This window comes from Callorhinchus milii, unplaced genomic scaffold, assembly GCF_018977255.1.
Source record: "Callorhinchus milii isolate IMCB2004 unplaced genomic scaffold, IMCB_Cmil_1.0 Scaffold4, whole genome shotgun sequence".
NCBI classification, from domain to species: Eukaryota; Metazoa; Chordata; class Chondrichthyes; order Chimaeriformes; family Callorhinchidae; genus Callorhinchus; species Callorhinchus milii.
The window spans coordinates 74,542,486-74,566,002 of record NW_024704745.1 but is presented as its reverse complement, the minus strand read 5'-3'; the positions used below and the strand labels follow the sequence as shown (position 1 = coordinate 74,566,002).

Genomic DNA, 23,517 nt, shown 5'->3' with positions numbered 1-23,517 from the left:
GAGCATGTAACTACAGGCACTGATTTTATCGAAGTAGTAAAATTAATTTGATCACGGTTGCGGATTGTTGAGCAGGAAACGTTGATATGTAATATAATAATCCTTGCATTCAATATAGCACCTTATCACATTGTTGAGACGTCTCAAAGCGCTTCACAGAATACACTGTAAAGTGAATTTTGTGGCCGAAACGTGCTATATTATAAGGCATTATATTAAATGCAAAGATTATTGTTCGTATTTAAAAGTTAAACAACGTAATTATTAAGCAACAGTGGATTTTCATACTGCAATATAGCAGTGTTCCACAAACAGTCGCAGATTGAGTGACCAAATTATTATTATTATATTATTTATTTATTTTGAAGGGAGTATGACCCTCCTACAATGGTGGGACCCTCCCTGGAACTTGCCTTTCTCCCCTAGGCTGAGGCATGGCACTGAGGAGGCGCCAGCTGTCAATGAAGAATTTCCCAAAGGGAAGTCACCCCAGCAATTTTGCTTGTACTTGTACAGAGACAGGTTACAGGATCGAATGGGTGGAGATCTTGGCTTCAGGTCACCTCTTGGTTCCAATTGACACAAAGCTGCCTATTATGCATGCTGTGCAAACTATGTGTAAACACTGGCGTCTATTATGAGAGTTGTGTATATTCTATGTAATTGCTGGCGTCAATTACCCAAGTTGTGTAAACTATAGTTGTGTAAACCATGTGTAAACACAAGGGTATATATAGTGTAAACCATGTGTAACGCTTGGTAGTACTGTACTATTATGCAAGTTGTATAAACTTTGTGTAAACACTGGGTCTATAGTGCACTTTGTGTGCACCATTTCTAAACCCATGTGTTAAGGGAGAATTACAGGCACCCATGATTATCAACTGATGAAATGTTTGCACATGGTTTACACAACTTGTATAATACAGTACAATACACATTTACATATGTTTATAGAGCACTTGCCTCGCAAGTGAGAGGACCCGGGTTTGATTCCCAGCAGGGCAAAACCTTAGGTAAGTTTCCTGATTCCACAGCCCTCTGTTTACCTGGCAGTACGTAGGAACCTGGTTGTTAGTCGGTTGGTGGATCGCTTTCCCCGGGATAAGCCTTCCAAATTTTTTTAAAAAAAATTAGTAATAACAATTTGGCCACTCAATCCATAATTGTGGGATGCTGCTGTGCGCAATTGGCTGCTACGCTTTGACCATAAAAAAAGTCCATTCATTTTACAGTAATATTCTGTGAAGCACTTTGAGACATCTCAATGATGTGATAAGACGCTATAATAATAATAATCCTTGCATTTGATATAGCGCCTCATCACGTCTTCTAGACGTATCAAAGCACATCACAGAATATACTGTAAAATGAATTGACTATATATTTGTGGGCGAAACGCGGTAGCCAATTGTGCACAGCTATATTAAATGCAAGGATTATTATTATTATACGGCCTTTCATGTCAGGAGGAAGTCTCAAAGCACTTCATTGTGCTGGATGGTCAACCGAACTAGGGGTAGCAACCAAGGTGTGGGGGAGCTGGTGAGGGGAAAGATTGCCAAAAGTGCGGTGAAAGAGATACATTGAAATAATACATTCCCCGTGCTCCTAGCATAACGATGGACCCCCAAGCTTTCAGTTAATAAACGTGTATTTAATATAGTCTGCCTATGTAGACAAATGGGGCATCATTTGGGGATTTGCCTACATAAAGAATTAAATTAAATCTAGCTTTATTTATTTCCACATTGGCGTCCTTTTTTGATGGTGCCCTTGATTTGTAGGCCTTGTGATTCTGGTGAACGTGAACAGACACAGTCCCTTTCCCCCAGCCAGGCCCCCTTCCCGATTTCAAGGAAGCATAGTTTTTTTTCTCTCCTGGTTTATATTCCACCTCCTTATCCAAATTAACCTCAACATTTATACAAGCTAATTACTCCTTATTGTTTGGGCTGCCGCTGCTGGTGAGTATTATTGGTTTGTGATTGTTTATGATGCTTTCACTCGTATTTCTAATTCAATTTCATCTCGTGAAGAAAGCGAAGTTGATTTGTACTTCTGCACGAAAGGTTCTATATATTGACTACACACAGACGGCTCTGCCAAATTGTGTTTGGAACAAGCGGACACTTTATCTGATGTTTTATTTGCTTTCTGTTTTTTTGGTATTCGAGCTGATTAATGTTTTAATTAAGTCATCTAAATTCACACGCCGTATGTATGCATGCAACACACCAGCAGTTAACAGAATCAAATTGCCCTTCTCAAACGTGATATGGCACTCAATCTCCAGATTAGACTTGCACGCACTGAAATTACTGGGCTTTAACTAACTGAATGTTTGTTGTAGTAAGTGAGCGGAGGTGGGGAAGGGGATTCATAGAATAGTACGAGATCAGAAAAGATCCATTCCAAAATAAAATAAATAATCTGACACCCTTGGGGCTATTTCAGGACAGACACCAGGAAGCTTTTCTTTACCCAGAGGGTATTTAACAACTGGGGCAGGTTGTCGGATAGAATGTTTGAGGCTCGGGTGCTGGACTCATTGTATAAAAACAGCTTGATGCTATGATCAGTAGGGTATGTGTTCTGGACGGATGAGATCAAATGAGCCATTCCGCTTTCCACATCCAAACTGATTTTATAATGTCATGAATTGTTTGACAATGCCTCCTCCCACTACCGCACTGGATAATCCGTTCCAGTCTCTGTGTAAAGTAATTACATCTGGGTTTCCTCTCGTTTCATTTTCCCCAAACAAAATACGCACAGTCTTGTCAATTTACAGTAAATCATACCCTCCACTCCACTAATGGCAGTCATGCTTTCAGCCACTGAGCCCCGAAACTCTGGGACTCAGTGCCTGAATCCCTTCGCCTTGCCCCAGCGTTGCCTGTCTTCAGGTCGTATTGGTGCATCGTCGAGCACAGTGAAGGGCACTATATATCTATGTGTGTACGTGTGTATAAATAGGTAAAGCAAAGCGGCCTGTTTTTTGACAGTGTGATGAATTAAGTGGGAGTGACAAGTTAAGCCAGGGTCGAGTTAGCTGCAGTTTACTGTATTATGTTTCCTCTTTTGAGCTTGAGTCTGTGGCCCCCCTATCACTCTGAAGCCCCCATCTTCCCCATACACTTTTCTTGATTGATCTCTTTGTTTAAAACGAGAAAGATGTTTTGGCTAATAGGAGAAGCTTTCCAGCTTGTGATAATATCAATGATAAATATCACAATGACTCAAAATGCATTGGAATAATTACTAACTTTTTTTGGTGGAGATGGAAGAGGGGGGGTTAGAGATTGTTCCGCTCGAGAGGCCAGTGATAATTATTGGTGCTTCAATTGGATTGTTAGTCGATGTGATAATTATCACTGGTGACACTATCACATGCCACAATTTTGTCCTCAAAATATCGAGTCGACTGATTTCAACCTTTTTTTTGAGTGGGGGTTGATGTGATAACCATTAACAGTGATGATATTGCACGCTATAATTGAGACTCCTTTCATTTTAATCTGACACCCACTCAGCTTCCTGACAATTTGTCATCTCAGTGTCTCACTCTTTCCCCCCCCCCCCCTCCCCCCGGGGGCTGATGTTACGTGGGTTCCACTGGTTTCGCATCAGACATCAGCAGATCAGCAGCAGTCAGCATCTACTTCAGTCTTGGGGCCCAACTGAGAGGCATTGATACCATCAAAATTCAGTCGTTTTTTGCAATTTATGTTCAAATAGAACCTTTCACGTCAGGCGGATGTCTCAAAGAACTTAAAACAGTTGTCTGGGCACCCAAGCTGAAGTCGCTTCATTTCTGCACCTTTATTATAACTGCCTTTATTATTTAAAAAATCGCTTCTCCCCTTCAGCCAAGTAGATTTTAACGTTTTTTTGCTGCTAGCAAAAGGACCACCATCATTTCACATTAAAATTACTGTTCCGTGCGTTTGCTCTGTATGATAAGGCAATGCAGAAGCAAGTCGTTCTCGAGACTTGGTTGGTAATTGACTTTCCCAGCTGTTTGACAAGATGCAACCGTTGCATAACAATGCGAGCATGTCAGGAATTTCAACACTGTTAGAATTTCGTAATGTCTAGGCTTTGAGTGTAATCCAATACATGGAGGAAAACCACAGGCAATAATGTGAATCAGGAAGAGGGAATAAAGCTGTTAAGTGTTAAAAAGTGAACATCAGCCCTGAAACTGGCAGAGCCATCAAATTTATGTGGAGATCCAGATTGTAGGCTTCCAGTTAAGCTGAATCGACATCATTGTTGGTCTTTTCATAGAAACGTAGTGAGGTCAGATTTTTGGAGGGCATTGCCGAATAATTACCGTGTTTGTGGGATTCTAAACGTAACAAACTAGGAAGTTGTGTAGGAACGTCGTGCGTTTCATGCAGGATGAAGGTCTCGAAGCATTTCCATGGCAAGCTATGTGGTTAAACTCCAGCAATACCCTAATACTCCTGGGTCTCGAGAGTGCTCTTAAACATGGCAGTGGGTGTCTGTATGTTACCAACAACACCGAGCAGGGAAGGAAGCTTGAGTGTGTTAAGGCCATAGGATTTAGATCACCACGACAATCTGCAGGCAGGAATTCTTCAGGTGAGAAGTTAAACGACAATCCCATCTGCCCGGTCAGGTGGACGTAAAAAGATCCCATTGTCGTTCGAAAAGAGAAGGGAGTTTCTTTCCACTGGCCAAGGCTAGCAATCCTTCAGGTAAAGTCAATTCACTTCATGGCTGTTTTCTGGGACATCACTGTGTTCAAATTGCCTGCCGCTTTCACCCACAAAATGCACAGTCACTACACTAGACAGTATATCCTGTGAAGAGCTTTGAGACGTCCTCTTGGCACTACGTCAAATGCAAGGAGTATTATTATTTAAACCGTGTTGGTACTCCCAGCCTTTGAAGGAGCATTTTGCATTATTTTATATTACGCAACTTTGGATCTGACAAGCTAAATGGGCCTCAAGATCTTCCACTGCTGCATTAACATGAGCTCTGTTATAGTTATTATATGTTCTATTATAGCGTATAAATGCTATTAGTTACATAGTGTGAGTTACACAACCACTGAAATGACACCTTGGCACACAATTGAGAAAGAAAGGAGTGTTGCAGTAATTTAAGCATTAAAAAAGGGAACTTTTACCAAGTATTTTATTGGACTGAACATTCAGTACTTAAAGTGAAAATAAAAAAACCTCCTGCTGTAAACCATTATCTTTTGTTTAGCCTTTCTTAGGTGAGTGGCATCCATTAGTTTCGCAATCCGCTTCATTTGAAACGACCTTTCAAGACTAAATTGTTCTATTTAGACGTTTGATAATGATATACATTCAATCAAAGCTATTTTGGGCTGATTCAACCACCATCTAGGATTGCACATTAAAAGGCATCAATTGAAGTAATTTACTTAATGCAGTTAGACTTAAATTAAATGAATCGCATAAAATATCTGGTAATAAGTGTTTTTTAAGTGGTCAAGCCATTGCAATTGCTAGCTTTTCTATCCAATTGCTCATTTTTACAAATTACAGTAACTATTGTAGGTATCGTATCCTTGATGTGTAAAATAATGTGGCCGCCTGTTGCCATGCACTAAACGTATTACGCCCATCAACTAGTTCTTCCCCGATGTCTTGACATTGTAACGGCACTAAATATTCAACACAGTTTTTTTAAAAAAAGCTATGTTATTGTTTGGTATCTGTAAAATGCCAACTATCACCACCAACAACAACAAATTGTCAAGGTGTTGAACAGTCCTGGCTTTGCACCTGAGCTGGGGGTTGGATTTGGGAGGGGTGGGGGCTGTATGTTGTCGGTAAATTTCACCCACGAAATACACAGTCACTACACTTTGCAGTATATCCTGTGAAGCACTTTGAGACTTCTCAAAGATGTGATAGGGCGCTATATCAAATGCAAGGATTATTATTATTAAATGTAGCAGCCATTTTAAACTCAGCAATGTGCCACAAATAGCCATGAGGTGAATTACCAATTAATCTCAAGGAGTGTGGCCAGTATACACGGAGAAACTCCCTTCTCTTTTTACCGCCTTGGGACTTTAATGTCACTCCGAACTGTTAGATAGGACCTTGATTTAATGAACCCCATGACAATGTGGAGTCCTGTCCCGTATTGGTCAGAGCATTCGTTTCGCAAGCAAGAGGAACCCAGGCAGGGCGAAACCTTAGGCAAGTTTCCTTACTCCGCACGCTTCTGCTTACCTTGCAGTAAGTAGGAACCTGGTTGTTAGTCGATGGGCGGATCGCTTTCCGGGGGTAATAATACCTTACAAAAAATAATAATTTGGTCATTTCAATCCACCACTATTTGCGGGACACTGCTGTGCTCAATTTGCTGCCGTATTTCGTCCACAAAATATACAGTGTTTCACTTTTACAGTATATTCTGTGAAGCGCTTTAAGACATCTCAATGGCGTGATTAGGCGTCATATCAAATGCAAGGAATATTATTATTTCCCCAGCAGTGAACTGCGAGTCTGGACTGTGATCTCAGGTCCTGACTTAGTCTGAAAAACAAGCTTTAGATCAGTAGCTTATTCCGCTAACCAGTTTTGGAAAAATGATAAGTCGTAAATCCTCAGAGGGAGGAATGCTAATTAGCTTAATGCCTTTGACTTTGAATGGGCAATTTTCAAAGCAGATCAGTGCTGGCTAAGCCTGGAACAGCCACTTTCAGAGAGATTGCCACGGTAGTTGCCAGGCAACAGCTGGCACCGCAGCAGATGCTCAGATGCTATATCAGCAGGAACATACACAGTGTCCTCTCCACATGTCCGTGCCTTTTAATGTCTTATTTTAAAATAGCTGCAGGTTTAATTAGTGATATAACATCATAATAACACTGATCACCTGACAAAACATAACATCGATTGCGCGGCAGCTCTCTTTGTGTTAACCAACGATAATACCTCCCTGACTGCCTTGTGTGTATTGTAATAACAATAATAATAATACTTGCATTTGATATAGCACCTCATGTCTTTGAGACATCTCAAAACGTTTCATGGAATATATTGTAAAATTTTGAGTGACTGCATTTTGTGGGCGAAATTATGACACAGTGGGGGAAAGTATTACACAGTGATTATACCCTTTTGACTGTCCTGTGTGTATCACCCAGTGAAAATGCCCCTCCCCTGTGTTTCCCCTGTGTATATTACCCAGTTTTAATGTTGGCTTATTGTTGAATTTTTGATTCATCTGCAAAACAGAACCAGACTCATTAAAAACTGTTTCTGAGAGCAGATAAATCTAGAACCGAGTCTATCTGTTATATTCCAGCAAGGTGCTAGTTATTAATTTTTTNGGGGTACATTTTTACCATTTGTTTTGCCTCTCTTCCAGACGAGCTAGATCATCAACACGTGTTTGTGCTTTTTTTTGAAAAAGGGTTTCATTGCACCATCTAGAGAAAACCTTGCATTTTTATACTGCCTGCAACAATGAAACGTGTCGGGGTGTTTCACAGTAATTATTGTCGTGTGTAGTAACAGAATACAGAAGGAACAACTGATGATTTGCAGTAATCCTCCTCAATTGATTTGCAATAATCCACCCATCCCCCCGTCCCCCACCATTTTAATTCTCCCCCGCTCTCTTGGCTGAGCTCTGCATGGATTATGGATCATAATTATAATAGTAATCCTTGCATTTACTATAGCGCCTTATCACGTCTTCGAGACGTCTCAATGCGCTTCATAGAATATACTGTAAAGTGGAATGACTGTATATTTTGTGGGCGAAACGCAGCAGCCAATTGCACACAGCAGTGTCGCACAAACCATTGTGGATTGAGTGACCAAATTATTATTATTTTATTTATTATTTACTTGTTTTGATTTTTAAAAGGGTTTATAATCCCCGGAAAAGCAATCCATCAATCGACTAACAACAGGGTTCCTACTTCCTCAATCACTTCTGCTCATAAATTTAAGTAAACCCTGTTTTTAATGCTAATGGTCATTTTATGTAGAATTACCATAGAAAAGGCCATCCAACCCTAATATTGTTTATACTCCATTAGAACTTCCACCCCCCACAGTCCCCTCACACTGTCTGCTCCCATATCTATCCCTACTCCCATATCTAAGAACGAAAGACCCGGGTTTATTTCCCGGGCAGGGCGAAAACTTAGACAAGTTTCCTTACTCCACATGCCTATGTTTACCAAGCACTAATAATATTAATAATAATAAATCTTGCATTGGATATAGCGCTTTACCACATCTTTGAGACGTCTCAAAGTGTTTCACAGAATATACTGTAAAGTGAATTGACTGTGTATTTTGTGGGCGAAAAGTATTATACATGTTAAGCCACAATGGACCCTTGATATTTCTCAAATTTCTATTTTGTATTTCTGCAACTTATCATTAACTACAGTTTTAATCAAATCTGTAAACATTTTAGCACATGTTTTACAGAGGAAACTCTGCAGACTCGATCAGCTAAATGGTCTCATTCTGTGCTGTAACATTCTAACATATATAACATATATTGACAACATCAAAGTGGTAGATTCAATGACGTGGGCCACTGTCATTCATATATTATCATAATTTAATGATGCTTTTTATTTTTTGATTGCATTTTCACTTAAGCATGAAGTTGATGAAGCAACTGGCTTGATCATCTGGAAGGATGAGGTCCATAGAGACTTTCATTTGAACTGCTAGGTTTTTTTTACACACTGGCCAGAAAGCTTTAGGAACATAGGAACAGGGGTAAGCCATTCAACCCCTCAAGCCTGTTCCGCCATTCTATTAGATCATGGCTGATCTGTACCTCAACTCCAATTACCCGCCTTTGCTCCATATCCCTTGACACCCTGACCTAACAAAAATCTTATCCACCTCAGTTTTGAAAATTTGTTTTTATGCCTGGTAAATTTGAAGTCTTATCGTGTTAATGTTAATAATAATAATAATAATAGTTGCATAAGATTTAGCGCCTTATCACGTTATCGAGACGTCTCAAAGCACTTCACAGAATGTACTATAAAATGAATTGATCCTGTGTACGTCATGGGTCAAATGTGGTAGCCAATTGCGCAAAGCAGTGTGCCACCATCAGTCATGGGTTGAGTGACCAAATTATTATTAATTTATTTATTTATTTTGAAGGGTTTAATACCCCTGCAAAGTGATCCGCTAATCAACATAACAACTGGGTTCCTACTTGCTTCTAGGTAAACATGTGTGTGGAGTAAGGAAACCTGCCTAAGGTTTCACAATGCTCGGAAATCGAAACCGGGTTCTCTTGCTTGCTTTATGCTTCAGGACTCCACTTAAATTGTACGTGTGTAAGTTCGCGCTCAAATTTGGCCGGACGTGCTGCTGAACTTAATCTTACTTTGATGTGTGCAGCGTTGATGCTTTCTGCATCTTGACGGTAGTCGTTGTGGTATTTGCCTCTAAAGGTGTGATATGTGCAAGTAAATTCTGATGGTTTATGCGCGAGCCTGTGCCAGTTTCTGTGCCAGGCCTGAGGGGGTAATAGGCTCAGATAATGTGCTGAAACCAGCAAAAAGCAGTTGAATCGCAGAGAAAATGAAACACACTTGTGTGAGGAATAATTCTCACGTATATGGGTTTCAAAACTTGCTTCAAGTTTGCTTCAGATATGCACATTTATGCTACATCAAAAGGCCCCAACTACTGCGTGAGGCAAGCTAAACAATCCCAGTCCTAACACGAGATAATAAATCCTTGCATTTGATATAGCGCCTTTCAGGGCGTCTCAAAGGGAGGACATCTCAAAGTCCTTCGCAGGATCTGCTGCCAAGTCTAGTGACTGTATCTTGTAGGTGAACATGACAGCCAATATGTATGCAGCAGTGTTTCATAAACAGTCATGACGTGAATGACTCATTTTATTTGGGGTATTGTTGACTGATACAAGATTTTTTCCCTTTTCCTCTACCCATTTCAGCTAGAATATATTTGTACTGCGCTATTAAATAGTTTCTGCTTTGATCAGCAGGGTGTGTGACACATGTGGAACCACACCGCCATGCTTAAGAGTAATGAAACCAGACTGAGAGTTTTACATATGTATGCCACCTACACGTGGAAATTCCCCTGTCTGGAATGGAGTACACATTCTCTCCCATAGAGGGACGCAATTCTGCTTGCTTTAACCAGAGTGCATGAGGCGCAAGTTGGCAAGAGCCAAGATGTTGGGGTTCTCCTGGAATTTAACCAGCTAAAACCACATAGCTTACCACTAAGAGCAAATGTGTGGGTGATGGTGATGAGCAGAAGAGTAACTGACCATTGTTTTACACTGCAAATAAAGCATTTGAAACAACGCGTAGCATTGACCTGTAGCCATGAGTTACTAATCCTAATCCTTGCATTTTATTGAGTGTCTTTTCACTGCATGAGGATGTCCCGAAGGGCTTCATGGGATATATTGTAAAGTGGAGTGACTGTGTGTTTTGTGGGTCAACAAGTAAGCCAATTTTGTGTACAGCAATGTTCCGCAAACATCTATGAAGTGAACGATTTTTTTTAAGGATTGTTGGCCAGGACACTAGGAGAAACACTTCTCTTTTGAATAGTGCCATGGGAACTTTAACGTCCACCTGAACAGACAGACGGGACCTCAGTTTAACGTCTCGACCAAAGGACGGCACCTCCAACAATGCAGCGTATCACCAGCACAGCTTTGGAGTGTCAGCCTGGACCATGTGAATTCAAAACCTCGACAAGGCACTTGTCCCACAGAGCGAGAGGGGTACCATGGTACCCACCCAGCCACAATACATCATAATTAGTTGCTGTGTGCAAGTTAGTGTTGCCTATGAAATACAGTCACTGGACTTTACAGCATATTCTGTGAAGCGCATTGAGAGGACCTTCTGACATGAAAGGTGCTATATCAAACTCAAGGAAAATTTTAATTATTTATTTTATAAATGGACGATTGACACATCAGCTGCAGCACTCAGCCACTGGCTCCGAATTGAAAAGTGCTTCAGTGAACAATGTCTGGTTCCACAGATTGATGTGCTTCGACCCTGATGCACATATTTTCTATCCCAATGCATTTGCAAATGTACCTAAGAAGGCATTTCCAAGGTTAAATCCTATTAAGTAGGTTGGAAAGAAATGGGCGGAATATTACGACTTAGAATCATTCTCATTAGTCTCTGAACAATTGTAATCCTTTATTTGAAAAAAAAGGTGCAATTTTACACTGTCTTTATCACATCGAAACATCTTAAATTGCTTCACAAGTAATTAAATAATAATCTTTGCATTTGGCAAAGCTAAGGTCAGTGAAATAGAAAAGGTTCGAAACGCTTCACAGGGAACTGCTGTTAGCTGTGCTGACTGTTTTTTTCAGGCAAATACGGCAGCTAATTTGCCCACAGCAATGTCACAAACAGCCGTGAAATGAGTGACCAGTTTTATATGGGGGTTTGTTGCCCAGGACACCAAGAGAAACTCCCTTCTCTTTTTGAATCATCCCACAGGATCTTTTAACATCCACCTGAATGGGCAGATGAGACCTCAGCTTAATAGGTCACCTTAATGGCACCTTGGACATTGCAGGACCCAACGTGAGGCTTGAACCCGTGACTTGTTGACGAGAGTGGTACCGGCTGAGGCAAACTGATTGGTGGAGTGATTTGTTTGCAGTCGAAAGTGAGATGAAAGAGTTAACATTGTGGCACATTGCAGTCAGCTATTTTTAGTACTCGTAATCCACGGTTTATATATAGAAATGAATTCACCCGATGCCATTAATGGAATAATGCATGGGCCTCCTACATCTGGTCTCATTCCACTTATGCAACGGCTAAGGCAAGTGAATATTCTGTTGGAAGTGATTTAACTGATCTGATCGCACATGATCATTCCGAACGGCTGGTGGGAGAGTGTTGCCGTGTGTTGCAGAGCTGTATATTTAACTCTCGTCATTTTATTTTTTCTCACTTTGGGTTGTGTCTCGACTGCCGTCAGGTGTTAGCACCTCCCTGTCTCCATGATATTCTCCAACCCCTTACTCACCCCTTTGCTCGGCTAACTTGGGCTTGTTTTAGGTTTCCCGCCTTACCTGCACCACCTTTGGTGCTTGAGATTTCAGATTCTTTATCAGAATTCTGTTGTGCAGTGTTATATTGTATTGAATTGAGTATATGTATATGTTTCTGATTGTGTGCATTACACAAAACAAACCAGTACTTTTTCAAAATAATAACCCTAATAACCTGTGTTCAATACCTTTCGCGTAAGTTGTATAAAACCTTCGTTCGACCACTTTTGGAGATCTGTGTCCAATTCTAGCTGTGGAGTGGGCATCTTGTGAGTTAGCGTTATGGGCTTCTGGATTTATTAATTGAGAAATCTGTTAAGAGAATTAGCGTAAACCTCGCCCCCTCCTTCTCCAAATGGTGGTAATGTTTGATGCAAATTGGTATATTTGAGCAAATATCCACACAATCATTACAAGCATTTCCAGGCACAGTGTTACATATAATTTTTTTTACGTTACGCCCACCAAGTGAACAGCATTTACTTAAGTGGCCTTTGCGACCAGATGAGTTTGACACTCCCTGGTATAGATGTATTTAAGAGTAAAGTAGATATACACATGAGGGAGAAGGGAATACAAGGGTACGGTGGGGAATAAGGAAAGGATGGAGACTCACATTGGAGTATAAAGACCCACACAGACTAATTAGGCTGAATGGCCTGTTTCTGTGCTCCACATTCTATATAAATCTATTTAAATATAAAAATGACCAGCTTTGTGTTCCAGTGTTAATATTTTATTAAAAATACCGTGACAGGAATATTTTTTGCCTGTTCAGTTGGAACAAGTATTAAATGTAGTGTTCCACAGGAGCAAATTGAGTTTAATCTATGCCAGCAAATATTGACTCGGATTTTCTTCTGGAATAAGTTGATAAAGTATTCAACTAAGCTCCTCTCTTCAAAAACCAAAACAAGGCTATTAAAGTGCTCTCTGCCAGTTGTTTGCACTGCTGTGATACAACTGTGGTTTAAAAAAAACTGCAATTTTCTTTGCATTGCATTTTGCTGTCAGTGAAAAGGGAATGGTTGAGGGTGACTGGTTTTGAAAAATGTTGCTAATTGGTAACTGTGCAGTTTGGAATTTCCCTTGATGTGACCTCCCTTCCCAATTAAGGCTTTGGTCAACAATCCTCCAGATAACATTGGTCATTCACTTTGTGGCCACTTGCGGGACATTGCTGTGTACAAATTGTTTGCCGCGTTTGCCTACAAAATACAGTTGCTGCACTTTTCCGTAACTCCCGTGACAAGTGTTGAGACATCCCCCTGGCATGAAAGGTGCTATATCAAACGGGAGGATTGTTATTGTGATTCTCAATTTGGGTGTTTTTCAACAGTTTCTTCAATCCACGAAGAATGAAATGGAGTTAAAACGCACCAACATAAACTGCGAGTGGATCTATTTTAATCTGTGCATTTATAGCACTTCCTTTCTCTGTCTGACAAGAGGTCACAGCATACTGGGCCTGCAGCATTTGTAAACACTCCCCCTCCCCCCCCCCCCCATCTGGAGAGACGGATTGATTTGCTTTTCAACTGAAGATCTCGGGATTAAAAGGAAAAATAATGCTGACATGTTTAAAAGTGAAGCTAATGTGCTGTGAAGCTGCACGGAAACTAATCACTTGTACTAGTCATCTCAGTCAGCCTGAACAAAAAGGGAATGTAATTGGACCACACTAGTCATTTCTCATTCTAATCTTTTGTGTGTACTTATATAGTTAGCAACCGTGACCCTAACCTCTGCAACTCCCTCCATTGCGTGCGTTCTCTCCCCGCACTCCCCACACGACCCCCACACCACCAATCCAGCTTTAAATCCCACCTAACAGCCTTCCTCTTCAACCGCCGAAGGGACTTCATCCCAAACTCCACCCTCCTCCTGTGCTCAGCGTCTGACTCCACCTTGGGAAGCATTGTGAGACGTTATCCTACATGAAGGACACTATTTACACAGATATTGTTGCTGCGTTCTCATTGCTGTGTAATCTTTCAGTCTCCACCTAATGTTAATATCCACTCATCTTTTGTGTTTCTCTCTCCTTCAATCCCTCTGCCTTGCCACCTGTTCCCCTATTTTCGGAGCACACTTGAAAACCTTCCTCTTTGACTGTGCTTACGGTCACCTCTCCCCTCCCTCTGGCTCAGCGTCAGGCTCCCCCCATTGTTACGCGCCCTGACACGCTACCCCGCGTGAAGGGCGCTATTTAAGAGCAATTGTTATTTCTGTTTCTGTGCTTGGGAGATCGCTGATGGTTTAAACTCTGCGATGTAGCCAATTGGGTGGTTTCAGAGGATCTAGTGACAGAAACACATGACTTAGACAGGAAGCCAGTAATTAACGACTGGACAAGCTGGTGGCTCCAGTCTTGAGAGAAGATGACTCAGAGGAGACCTCACTAGAGTGTATAAAACTTTAAATGGGATTGAAAAAGTAAACCTAGATCAATAATTTAGATAATAATAATCAATATCAAGACGTTGAATCAAACGGCCATAGCTTTAGAGTTTTAAAGGGCCGTTTCAGGAGCGATACCAGGACGATTTTTCTTTACGCAGAGGGTATTCAAACACTGGAACAGGTTGCCAGGAAAGGTGGTCGAGGCCAGGCCACTAGACTTATTTAAAAAGCACCTCGATGCAATGATGAGGGGATGGTAGGGTGGGTTTTCTGGAGGGATGAGATCAGATGGGCCAAAAGAACTTCTTCTCATCCAAACCAAACTTGTGGTCCTGTGGCCCCAAAGAGCTTCACGAGATTTATTGTGACGAATAGTGATTGTCACAGGACAGGTCGGGAGGCCTTTACAATGCAAGTCACCACCTTATAGGACTAATTATTTGATCCATTTTACATTATAATTACTTATAGAATGCAAATAGTTACGTGTTAAGCAGAGTGATGTGCAAAGCAGAGTCCCCTATTAACATTGTGCAAGGCTGGTGGCTGGCATACTGACAATTCGGCTACTTAAGTGGTAGTAACAAGTTAAGCCATGTTTGAGTTATCAAGAATTTAGTGTAGTTTGTGCACAGAGCCATCAATGTCCTACAAATAGCCATGAAGGGAATGACCAATTTATAAACTGGTCCATAATGTAAATGAGGTATACATTTTTCATGTTGGTGATGTGAAGCTTGTCCCTTGATCTGTATACACACAGGAGTCCAGACCAAACCAAACCCAATCAATATTTCAGTGTTGCAACATTTAGCAATGTCAATTTCAGACAGAATCTAAGAGGATTGCATCGGAGGCCAATTTGCCTGTTAATGTATCCGCTGAACACACTAGATATTCGCCCACAATATATACAGTCAATTCCCTTTTACAGTATATTCTGTGAAGCGCATTCAGATGTCTCAAAGACGTGATAAGATGCTATGTCAAATGCAAGGATATTATTAGATTGTCAATAATAATAACCTTGCACTTGATATAGAGCTTTTCACATCTCTCTAAACACTTCACAGGATTCACAATGAAGCATAGCGACCGTATCTTGTAGGTGAAGGCTTTGTGACCATACAATGCCATGTTGTGATATAGTAGTTAAAGCCAACTGACCAACTAATAGACCCATTTACAGTGTGTATCGTGAATTCCACCCCCCTCAGCTGGTAGGTGTGCACCAATGAGTGGAATTGATGGTGCGTAACTGACCAAAACAGGCTATGCCCACTTGAATGCTTCAGTTTCTTCTGAAACTCAGCACCATTGAACCGCACATGTGTGGGCGCAAAGTGTGATACAAAACACTTAGGTTTCCTGAGTTTTGGAGGAAGTGAGATTGCATCCTACAGGCAACGCAAATGCGGTGACCCTACTTGAAACATCTCACTCACTCTGGTCAGATAAATATAACTGAGGCTTAAGATGTGCACCTAATAAATCAATAGAAAATCGCTCTTTGGGAGACTGGAAATGGATTAACTTGCAATAAGTTAAATGCCATCGTGGCAGGACCTACCCTTTAGGTTCTCATAATATTTAAGCCTGAGGGTTTCTGATTATAGCTGTTTAAATCAAACCACTTCACTGAAGTGGCAGCTAATTTGCCCACAGCAATGACCCACAAAGAGCCGTGAACAGTCTCTTGCCTCCGAGTCACAAAATTGTGGGCTCGAGCCCTCATTGGAACATTGAACTCACGTCCTCTAGGCTGACACTCCAGTGCAGTGCTGGGGTTGTGCTGCATTGCTGGAGGCACCATCCTTCAGATGAGACATTGAGCCGAGGTTCCATCTGTTTATTTAGGTGGACTTTAAAGATCTCCTGGCACTATCTGAAAAGAGAAGGGAGTTTCTCCCAATGTCCTGGGAATATCTGCTGAGTATTATGTGCTTTATGGGCACTGTAGTGACCTGGAGGTCAGCAGAGGGCAAATTTACAAAGCTATCATGCATTCTCCCCTCCCCCCACCACCCCCTTTTTAATAAATAACATGCATTTTAAACGGCCTGCATCTTACATTGTAATGTAAATAAAACACTTTGTTTAAGTGCTGCACCTGAGATCTGCTGATGTGATCGGAAGTACAGTATTGAATAAGTTTAAATTTGCAGCGATATCGAGCAGCATTTCAACACCGGGACGGAATACCTAGGTGTGATGTTGCAAAACCTTAACATTTAAAACGAGGGCATTCTTATTTGTCACTCATTTGTACAATTTACATACCAACATTTCGCAGAATGGCGCATTAAGTTCCTGTTATTAGCAATTCCTGCACGTCAGGCTTCTAAGCAGCAAGCTTGAAATTATAAGTGATTTGCACTCCAGTATCATGTCAGTTTCTTTAATTCTCTCAGAAGTATTCAAGATCAGCGGCTTTGCAGGAGCAGAGGTTGCTGGTTATTTCTGTCCTGTAATTTTGTGGAGATTTTCATCCAACTCTGACGAGTAATGAAAGTAACATGGTGAAAGAGAAAGATAGTCAATGGGAATAAACCATATGAACTCATGTTATCAGATTAATAATAGCCTTGCATTCGATACAGCACCTTTCACATCAAGTGTGAATCTGCTTCACAAAACGTACCGTAAAGTGTAGTGAATGTGTACTTTGTCGGTGAACGCGGCAGTCAATTTGCGCAATGTATTACAATTACAAATGTATGCAGATCAATTTAAGAGAAGTGTACAATGAGAGATGGCATCAAGACCCTAGGAATGCCCAGGTTAAAAGCCGTTTGCCCATCAAGTCCACACTACTTGCAAAAGCGTGTAAAAGTAGTCACTACATTTGGCAATAGCACCATGAAATTGTTGAGATGTCTCAAAGCGCTTCATAGCATATGTTGTAAATTTCTCCCCATTGTCAAAGCGCACTATACTTAATAAATAATATTAATCGTTGCATTTGTAATAGCACTTCATCACATCGTTGAGATGTCTCAAAGCGCTTCATAGCATATGTTGTCCACATTTTAAGACTTTGCAACATCACACCTAGGTATTCCCAAGTGTTTCTTTGCATGGCAGCCATCTCCTCTAATCCCACTTACTTTATTTAATAGCGCCTTATCATGCCGCCACTTCTCCTGGAGTTTTCGTGGTGCTATTGCCAAGTGTAGTGACTGCTTTTACACACAAATGTGGCAACACGGTCCCATTTGCTTGGTGTAACCTCCTTTATAATGGCAAATTCAATGCAACAAGAACAACAAAACTCTGAAGCCCTTTAAAAAATGTTGACAAAATAAGGCTGCACTGTTATCAAACGGAAGGACTGTTTTCTGGCACTAGCATAATGCCTTCCACAGAGAATGGTGTCTCAGAGTACTTTACAGGGACAGTGAGTAGGAGGTAGATAGTGGAGATGCGGTCAAAGAGGTGGAGTCCTGTAGCTCAGTGGTTAGAGCACTCGCTTTGCAAGTGAGAGACCTGAGTTCAATTCCAGGCAGAGGGCGAAACCTTGGGCAAGTTTCCTTACTCCACACAGAGCCTAATAATAATCCCTCCAAAACCAAAAACAATAATAAATTGGTCATTTTCAATCTACGACTGTTTGTGGGACATTGCTGTGCGCAATTGGCTGCCGCGTTCGCCCACAAATATACAGTCAATTCACTTTACAGTGTGTTCTGTGAAGCGCTTTGGGAAGTCCTCCTGACGTGAAAAGCGCTATATCAAATTCAAGGATTATTATTATTATTATTTGAAGATGGGAAAGAGTTACAAAATTTCTGGGTAGGAGTTGTAGAGAATGGAGGTAGTTGCTAACAACAACAACATGCACTTATATAGCACCCTCCACGCAAGGTAGCATCTCAGAGCACTTAACAGTGGCGGAGCCTAACTCCGTAAATAGAGACAATTAAAACTGTACTTCTCCCTGCCTTCCCCCCGATTGTCAAAGTGCACTATACGTAATAAATAATAATAATAATCCTTGCATTTGATATAGCGCCTCATCACATCATAAAGATGTCTCAAAGCGCTTCACAGGATATGTTGTAAAGTGAATTGACTATGTATTTGTGAGCAAAATGTACTGTCCCTCGGAGCACATCGCTCAGTTATCCCAGAAGCTGCTGCATTTCTTTTGCATATTTTCTTGAGAGTATTTTTTTTCCTTTCCTATGTGCTGTAGGTAAATAAAAGGTGATGTATTGTGCTTATATTGTGGCAAAGACCAGGGTAGTTCCATCAATGTCGCATTATTCAAAATAAATCTAACTTTCCACCCTACCTGAGACTGTAAATGAGGAAATAAAACTTGTCACTCGGGTAAGACGCAAGAGAAAAGGCTCATAAAGATCGCTTCAGGGAACAGAGTGCTCAGAAACAGTGAAAATAATAATCAATCATTGATAGTAGCTATGACATCTAGACATTAGCTACCTCCAATTGACTGGCTTCAACACATTGCTGCTTCAAGCACATATCTCATGGAATACAATTACACAATGTTTACAGCACAGAAAAAAGCCATTCAACCTGTCATGTGTGTGATAGCTGCCCCGTTGGAGCTATTTACTGTCATCCTACAATCCCTTTCTCTCCCCCCTTTCCTTCCCCACTCCCTCCCTTTTCGTTCTTCCATACCCTTTAATATGATTTTTTCCATTCTGTTCTGCCATGTATATTTAGTTCTTGTTGTGTAACAAAACTCAGAGGCTTGCCTCACTGTCTAGCCAATTTTGTAACTCTTTCCCCGTCTTCAAAACCCCACCTCTTTGACCGTATCTCCAGCTCTTTGTTTAGCCAATGGGCAGAAAGTGGTGTCGCAAGGAATCTGCCGGACAGAAGTACTGGATGGAGGTCATTTTTATAGCCGCTTTGCTATAACGCGAAGGTGTGAGTTTATGGACCAAACACAGTGTTATAAGAGGGTTTCTTTGACCTCAGGGATATGATAGCGTCCTTCTTATAGGGTAACATCTTGGAGCTCTTTATACAGAGACAGGGTTGGACACTGAGACAGGGGGAGTGGGGTAGCGTCCAGATTCGAGGGGTGGGTGGGGGGAGAAGGGGGGGAAGAATGTTCCATGCTCAAACCAACTGCTAAATACTGCATAGCAATGACTGCAAAATCCTTGTCACACACTGCAAACTTACCCCTCATTATCACATATCACATTCTCCCCACCTCAAAATTGCTCGAGTATTGTGTGAAAAAAATCTAATTAAAATTCATAATCTTTGCACTGAATTAGAAAAATCCACTGTGTATGTGTGTGTGTGTGTGTGCTGGAATGCAGTTAAACTATTTTGAAGGAAATATTTTGGACACATGGCCCTTTCCGGTCCTAGGTATGCCCACGTCCCTACGCTTTTTAGTGTATTTTCACCCACCTCAGAATACAGACGGTGCTTAGAACAATCAATCATTGATCGTAATGTTCAAACGGGTAACTTTTGCGTTGAGGTTTCACTGTTCCGGTGATTCAGGAACGGAAACCAGACATGAGTTGGTAAAAGTGTGGGTTACTATGTTAACCACAATGTTATCATGGCTATTCCTTTGCTACTGTGAAGAGTTAGCAAAAGGCTACTTTCAGTGCTCTATATAACTGCATAACTAGGTCAGTTCCTATTGAAGTGCTGCCCTGGCTGACAACACTCTTCCCCAAATAAAATTGGTCATTCACTTCATGGCTGTTTATGGGAAGTTGCTGTGCACAAATTGGCGATAAGCATCCCCTACAAAATACAGTCACCAGACTTTGCACTAAATCCTGTAAAGCGCTTTGAGACATCTCAACGATGCGACGATTCTATCTATGGGGTAAAAGCGGGGGAGTTGGACTAGTTGGTAGCTCTTTCAAAGAGCCGGCACAGGCACGATGGGCCGAATGGCCTCCTTCTGTGCTGTAAGATTCTTTGATTCTACGATGTGAGGATTATTATTAATATTGTACAAAATGTCCAGTGTTGCCAAATGTCTAGATTTCACCCTCTGCTAAGAATTTTGCAGTTGGGAAAAACACATTCTATTGCATCCGTTGGGAGAGAACTCGAGGTTGATGGCATAGAGGTTAACCTAATGCCAAACAGTCTGCAAAATAAGCTGCGTGTTGGCTCACTGTGCAGAGAAACTGGAGACAGTGAGTTCTGCTGCTGCCACTGATACCATTAAAATCAGTAAGCTCCAAGGATGATTTGTGGAAAAAGTGTGGGTTTGGCCGACTTGGCTTCACCTCTCTGCTGGATACCAGTCAGTCAGTGAGCGGACTGTGGGCAGTTGAAAATGGCAACGTGATTGTAAATAGAATAGGTAAACAAATCACTTTGGGCCAACTTTGGCTGAGCTCAAAGAGATTTGTTGTTGTTGTTATTGTTGTTGAACCTGCATCCCTGCAACTCAGGTGGGAGTATTACCAACTCAGCCAGGCTGACACGATTAATATGCGCTCGCTGCCAAAAGCTGGTAAATTTAACCTTGAAGAGGCGAATATCCCCATAAGAGTTAATTCTAGCAACACATAATTACATCGGACAGGATCAAATTACAATTCAGCGCGTGTGCTTCCAAGTATAGATTAGACTCCGAGAGATATAAGTTCTGAATTGTGTCTGATTTGAAGCCAGGTGGTCAGAATTTGGGTTCATATTGTGAATTGGAAACAAATTTGAATGTGCATTATTAAGGCAATCTGGTTGATCCCTTTTGAGAACTGTATGTCCCCTCATATTCAAAATCAGGCACCTGTTCTCCATTACACAGTCTAACCGGCAACAAGTAATATCCTGTGTGTCCTGGGTGGTGCATAGGAAAGTGCGGCAATCACAGAGTCAGAGCATTTGGTAGTTGACTGAATTCTGTGAACAAACCATAAAATATAAACAAAACAAACTGGCTCCTGAGTAACATCCCCCCTGTGACTTGGAACTGTTGCATACAGACCACAAAGCTGCCAGGTTCAATCTCCAGCACGTGTTTAGTTAAGAGGATCACAACATTCTTGGGGGCTGCAGTTGGTCTGTGTATAACATGGGTCTGTATATAGTGTGGTTTCCCCGTGTGCCCAGGGTGGGCTGGGAGAGCGGAGTGCTTCGGTCACTGATTGCTCGACTTCCTGCAGGCGTGGAAAGCCTCCAAGGCATCCTGGTGACTCCCAGAAATACTCACTGGAGCAGTCGGCTGGCTTTGTGTGTGCAAGTGATGACAGCGGCAGCCTGGTGACATGAAAGGTCTGATTGGCGACCATTTTGATAATGCAGGGGTCTGTCAAGCAACTTGAGGAGTTCTTGATGTCACAGGAGCTAAATCATCAAGAACTCCAGCGACTTGAGACGTCATCCCGACGTGAAAGCTCTATACAGTGTAATTAGTTGTTTTGTATCAAGCACAAGGATTATTGTTGTTGTTGCTGCTCTTATGACTTTGTGAAATGATTAAGTCAATTTGTATTTTCTTTCCCTCCAAACAGGGTGTTGTTTACACTGCGTGTAAACCTCATCGTTTGAGGTGGGGCTAAAATGAGCATAACTAGTGACGAAGTAAACTTCCTGGTTTATCGATATCTCCAAGAATCAGGTAAGAACGTTTGTGTGACTCACATAGACTTGAACAACCTATTTTGGATGGAAAGATTCCTCCACAATTCGAGGGCCAAGAAGTATTTTCCAACATGGAGCCCAATGTGTGGATCAACCTAATTCGGCAAATGAAGTTAAAGGGAAAAGTTTGATAGACTGGCTTTTTTTAACAACAACGACAAAATTACATTTGTATAGCGCCTTTCACGACAGGAGGACGTTCCAAGGCGCTGGATAATCAGGATTGGGGATGGTGGAGGCCAGGGGAGAAGCAGGGTGATCGAAAGCACGATCAGAGAAGAGGGTCTTGAAATGAGTCTTGAAGGAGGCAAGGGAGGGTGCGGGGTGGAGGGACTGTGGGATGGAATTCCAGAGGGTAGGGGCAGAGTGGCAGAAAACCTTCCCACCAATGGTGGGGCGGGAGAGTCGGGGGACATGAAGCAGGCCGGAGCCCACTGAGCGGAGGGAGGGAGCAGGATGGTAGGGGGGAACAAGACCATGGAGGGCTTTGAAGGTGAGGACCAGGATCTTGAACTGTATTCTCTGTGTGATGGAAAGCCAGTGGAGTCGGGCGAGGATGGGGGTGATAGGGTCAGGGGGCCTAGTGCGGGAGAGTACCCTGGCTGCAGAGTTCTGAATGACCTACAGCCTATGGGGCGAGGCGCTGGGGAGGCCGACAAGCAAGTAGTTTGCATAGTCAAGCCTTGATGTAATAAAATCATGTATGAGGGTTTCAGTGGCCTGCGGTGTGAGACAATGGTGGAACCAGATGGTGTTGCGGAGGTGGGGGAAGGCAGAGTGGGTCATGGCACAGATGTGGAGTAGAAAGTATAGTTGAGGGTCAAACAAGACCCCAAGGTTCTGGACTGGCTTAGCAAGGTGGAGTGTGCAACCATGGATGATGATGCTATCAGCGCCTGAGGTTTTCGCACAAACAATGATGGGAGTGTGGAATTCTCTGCCACAGTCAGTTGTTGGGGTGGCAGCAGTGGGCACATTCAAAAAAAAAAAAGACTGGACACATGCTTGAAGGAGAATAAAGTTGAGGGATATGGGGAAAGGGATGGAATACGGGACTAGGGTTAGGTTCTAGGATGGGCACATGTGTGGACTATAAGGACTGGCTGGACTGAATGGGTCAAATGGCGTGTTTCTGAGCTGTAGGTTGTTTGAATCTATGAACTCCATGAACAGTTGGCAGATTATGTTTGGACTCGAAGGGAGGTGGTGCAGTGTCAGGGAGTCAAGGAGTGAATGTTGGAGGTGGTGTTGGGAGATGACAGTGGGATTGAGGGCAGAGTGCACAGTCAAGGTTGGGGGGAGCAAAATCAGGAGGATGAGGATGGAATCGGAGAGAAGAAAGTGAGGGTTGAATCTGGAGAGCTGCCTATAGTCATCAGTAAAAAGGTGTGTGGGCCTGGTTTAGATGGTAGCACT

General features: G+C 42.0%; 1 protein-coding gene across 2 annotated transcripts in view; it reads left to right on the top strand.

Annotated features, from left to right (window-relative positions):
* The window catches only part of LOC103177163 (F-box-like/WD repeat-containing protein TBL1XR1), a 154,375-nt gene that overhangs the window by 77,515 nt on the left and 53,343 nt on the right, over window positions 1-23,517 (top strand). For both annotated transcript variants that reach the window (XM_007891201.2, XM_042333951.1), the window contains one exon: window positions 21,972-22,078. In XM_007891201.2, coding sequence (XP_007889392.2) covers window positions 22,021-22,078 — 58 coding nt within the window. In that variant the 5' untranslated portion in view covers window positions 21,972-22,020. The remainder of the gene's footprint in view (window positions 1-21,971; window positions 22,079-23,517) is intronic.